The sequence below is a fragment of the Poecilia latipinna genome, unplaced genomic scaffold (assembly GCF_001443285.1).
Source record: "Poecilia latipinna isolate Pla-1442-1.1 unplaced genomic scaffold, P_latipinna-1.0 Scaffold3998, whole genome shotgun sequence".
Taxonomy (NCBI): Eukaryota; Metazoa; Chordata; class Actinopteri; order Cyprinodontiformes; family Poeciliidae; genus Poecilia; species Poecilia latipinna.
This window is the reverse complement of record NW_015116614.1, coordinates 7,978-12,672: the sequence shown is the minus strand read 5'-3', so window position 1 is coordinate 12,672 and position 4,695 is coordinate 7,978. Positions and strand designations below refer to the sequence as shown.

The window sequence follows — 4,695 nt, the reverse complement described above, 5'->3', positions numbered from 1 at the left end:
TATATATATATATATATATATATATATATTTGTAATGTTTAATTGCCAAATATTTGCTGGTCATTTTTTCTTAAATCAGTTCTTTTCTCCTGTCAGTGCAAATAGTAAACTTATTATTTTTGCTGTCACTTTAAAACTGGAGCTGTAACACATGGTTTGGTGTCCGTTAGCTGTGTCCTGCCTTTAATCAAGATCCCTAAAACGGTTAACAGAATGAAAGCTTGGGTCACATTTCTGTTTTGTTTGTTTTCTTGGTTCTCCGTTATTGGTAGCTTGTAAAGGCGGCTGCAAAAATCAATATTCAACAATCAAAATGTTTGGAAAAGCAGATGTCTAGCTGATCATTGTTCTTTTTATCTGACACGTTTTTACAAACAGATGCTAAAAACAGAACCCATCTCCAATACCTGAAATAGAATGACAGTAGGCGTAGTTCTATAGTTACCGATCTGTATGATCAGATAAGTAGAGGTTATATAAAAATATTTGGCTGTAGCAGCACTGAAACATGTTGTCTGCATGAAGAAACCAGTTGACAGTTGGTCCAGTGCCATCTGGCCTGTGAGCTTCACTTTAAATACTCTAAACATTTATATTTTTGCTGCAGCCAAACGGCTCTATCTTCCCATCTGACCATGAAACTTTACTCTACAAGGCATCTGGCTTGTGGATGTGGGCAGTCAAGATTAAAGGTTTTGATTTGTGAGTAGTTCGTCTCCTGGTCAGAACCAGCTGCTCAGTTAATGCTGATGTTAAACTGGCTTTATTGAGGCTGGTGTTCAGACAGTTCCCAGTTTGCGATATGCTTAAGTTGTGGTGATTTCTTGTAACCAGTTAAATCAGTTGAGCGTTGAACATAGTTTGGTGTTCCAACACGACACTGATCCCAAACACACATGAAAACTGGTGTGGCTTTCTTAAAGTCTTATTAAAAACTGTTGGGTTGATACCAAGAAACCAAACAAAATTATTTATTCTTCCATTTTTGTTAAGAAAAGTGGTCAGATATTGAGCCAAAATTATGCCAGGATGTTGGTCATGTCTACCAGAAATCACATGACCTGCAGTTTGATAACAACTGGATAAACATATATATGATTTGAACCTGCTCAGTTTTGTGTCTGTATAAAATTTAAACTTGTGCTCCCAGTTGTAAACAGATTAGAAGAAAGAAGAAAATCCCCTATAATATTCTTTATCTTCATGATTGTAAGTCATTTTTACAGGTCTGAGATCAGTGGTGTAAGCTGATATCGTTGTTTCTCCTTTACTTGTTTTATCCTCCATCTTTTACCTCAGACTAAGTTCCCACCTGCTCTGGTCCTGCCATCTGTCTTGATTATGTTCTGGGTGTCGGCTGGTGCCAGAACGTTTGGCTACTTGATAGCATTGATGCTAAAAATCAAAACTGGATCATCAAAGCTAATGAATTCAAAGGGCTCTGTTCCTCTTCCAGTTTAGTTGGGAATAAACTAGCTTCATGCTAACATTAATACCAATGGTGGCATCACTGAAATTAACTATTTTTGTTTTGTTTTACTTTTAAATTTTTAAACTAAATTTCCATATAGTTGGCGGTAGCAGTGTTTGATCCCAGTGAAAGGAGTTCATAAAGTCTGGAGACTGCTGCAGCTCATGGTGTTGAGTTTCACTGCGGCGGAAATCGACCTGAGGCTAACAGATGCCAGATCAGTCACACTGCCCAGTTTCTCCACTTGCTGCTCCTCTCTTACACTTTCCACTTCATACTTTACTATCAGTGTACCTAACTCTTTACTCCTATCTGGATGGTAACAATATGAGTTTTTAATGCTAGCACTGAGTGTTTTCACTTTAATTTTATACGTGCTGTTACATTTTAGGATAAATCGGAACCTTTTTTGTCTCCTCCTGACACATGGAGCTCATCTGACGGTCTTTAGTGTTGCCAGATGGGAGTGTTGTGTCTTATCAGCGTGTGTGTCAATGTGAGGAACAGCAGCTCAGTGAAAGTATTCCTGGTTTTATCCTGCGCCCACTGGAAGATGAGGGCACCTTAAGACAAGCTGTGGCAGCTGGAGCAGCAGGAGAGGCCCCGTTGTTCAGTGACACTTATTGTTTAAGTCCGCTCCAGCTGCCGCCAAATGTAATATAACCCCGCCTCCATCAGCGGAGGTTGGTAATAGGGTCCGTAGCTTATTGGATTTTTTCTTTCAGACTCCTACCTCAACTTTCAGACCCAAAGTAGACTTTAAGTTCACGACTTCTTCCACATCATCTATTACAGGTCCTCAGATCACGGGTTTGTAGTCTGTTCCAATCTTTACTTTTTCCTGCCAAAACATGATTTCCATTTCTTCCTGGTGAGAAATATTTTTCTGCTTGAGTTGAAATTTTGACTGTCTGAAAAGTTCACAATTAAAAAAGATTTATGTATATTTCTCCAAACTTTCCCCAAGTTGCAGCTTTTTCTCTGTAGAAATTATTTCCTACTGAAAAACAAATATCAAAATGTCACTTTTATAAGAAAGATTATTGGTCAGCATTTCAGCTTTTTCCCACATACTAAAACACACATTTATTTTTTGCTTTCAGCTCTTCAATTTAACATAAAATACAACTGAATTAAACTTAAAGAGAGATCTGAGTTATTGTTGGATTGTTTGTTTTCAGTAGCTTAACAAGCTTTGTGAACATTCATTAATTATAATTATATCAAGTGAAGTGCAGAAGTGTGTGTATGCCATGGAGAAGGGTCACTGTGACGCAACTACAGCGTTAACATTTTATATCAGTCAGAATTGGTAAACTTTCAGAGCATAAAGTTATAATTTAATGAACTGTATCCAACCATTCCTGGTTGTAAGCAGCAGTTATGTAGTCTGGAGTTGAGAAGCTTGATATGTTGCTAGAAGGAGTTAAGCAGATTATGAAGTCCTATTGAAATTGAGTTCAATTGCTTGAATCATAAAGTCCCTGAGTCCAGCTCAGAAGTTCATCACTAGCTAAGCCCTTCAGAAGTTGCAGTGTTTCAAAGGGACCACAGTGGACTCCACTGCACAGTGCAGGAACAATGGCTAACAAGTGAAAACCTGGAAGCTGGATCAGAATCTTCCCCATGATCTCCTGAACCTCACTGAGCCTCACTGAAGCCGGTGGGGTTTCCACCCTGCTTTGTTTCTGCTGGACCTGGCAGATTGCTGAGGAAAAGGCCTGATTGTCCTCTAACAACACCATGACATGTGTTTGCCTTTTCCCTTTAATACATTTAAATCAAGTTTGGATATCTGGATCTCCTGGATGTTGTTCTTGGCTCGTTCATATCTTTCCCCCATATTTACACCGACTCCAGCCCATACAGCGTTATCCTCCCCACCCCCTCGGCCCTGGCTGAGGGTGAAATGTGAAAAACCTGTTGGGTCTGGCTCACCTCTTGCTTGTTTTCCAGGTCTGAAGTTGGGTATGGAGCGGGACGCCTACGTGATGATCGCTGAGAAAGGAGAGAAGCTCTACCACATGATGATGACCAAGAACAGGCACCTGATCAAGGACCGCCGCAAGAAGCTCAGCATTGTGCCCAAGTGCTTCATGGGAAAGTGAGTGTCGGTATTCCTGTCTGGTTTCTTTGCGTTCCAGGAATGTGACTGGAACACAGTGCTGTTCACATGGGGATCTTTACAAAACGTTACGTAAGATCAGCTAGTCTCTCCCCCAGAGTCCTGGCAGAACGCCTGCAGCTCTTTATCCCAACATCTCCTTGTCCATAATCAGCCCCCCCCCAACTTGGTCCCTGCATCCTCATATTATCTGGCAAACAGTGATACATAGAGACTTTTATTGGAGGAGGATGTTTAGCTGAGCTTTTTCAAGAGGCCATATATATGAGGAGAGGTTTACTCAACTTTCTCTAACTTGGTTGCAAAGAGCCAAAATAAAACCTCTCAACATTGCCAAAAAAATTCAAGTATAAAACTTAACATTCAAAGGCAAAAACAGGATCCATCACAATAAACAATCCAGATTAACTGAATGAAAACTTCCTGTTAGCATGGTGGCTAGCTGATTACTGCTAGCTCTGATTGGCTGTTTCTGACTGAGCGGAGTAATTATGCAGAACAGGGAGGAGATCGATTATTTTTTTTAGAGATTATCTGTCTCATGTTAGGACAACTAAAGTTTTAATACGTATGTAAAATTTATTTTTTAAGTTATATGCTGCAGTTTTAAGCAGGTTCGGTGTGAGAGTCACTACCAGGTGGAGCAGAAGTGAAGCTCCGTCTGTCAGATATTACTACCTGTAGCGTAGCAGCGGTTCAACAGGAGAGCAGAACCAGCGTCTTACATCGCAGCTCGAAGACTTAAATGATTTTGCGGGTTATTTGTTTAGCTTTCTGACCGTCATGTAGTACGTGTAAGAGAGTTTGTAGGTTTTGGCCTATGGGGCCTCTCATACGGGTGAGTGTTTGTTGCTGTGCGCTGCTTTACCTGCTATCTGATCATCCGTATGTCTTTTTTTACTGCAGTGAGCCTCGATGTAGCCAAACTCCGTCAAGTATGGCATTGTTTTTATGTCGTATTAGCTTCGTTGTGTTGATGCATTTTGACCTGCTTCAATTTTCTGCCGCAACACGCAAACTTCCCCTTTCACTCAGAGCCTTATAGTTCCACACCACATCGCTTAGGATTTGTTGCTGCGCGTCAGAGTCTGAGAGGCTT

At 40.5% G+C, this 4,695-nt stretch overlaps 1 protein-coding gene across 1 annotated transcript in view; it reads left to right on the top strand.

Moving 5' to 3' along the window:
- LOC106942038 (phosphatidylinositol 3,4,5-trisphosphate-dependent Rac exchanger 1 protein-like) overlaps positions 1-4,695 on the top strand; it is a gene marked incomplete at its 5' end in the record, with an annotated part of 29,922 nt that overhangs the window by 17,313 nt on the left and 7,914 nt on the right. Inside the window, one exon of the mRNA XM_015025211.1 lies at positions 3,428-3,575. Within this exon, the coding sequence (XP_014880697.1) occupies positions 3,428-3,575 (148 nt within the window). The remainder of the gene's footprint in view (positions 1-3,427; positions 3,576-4,695) is intronic.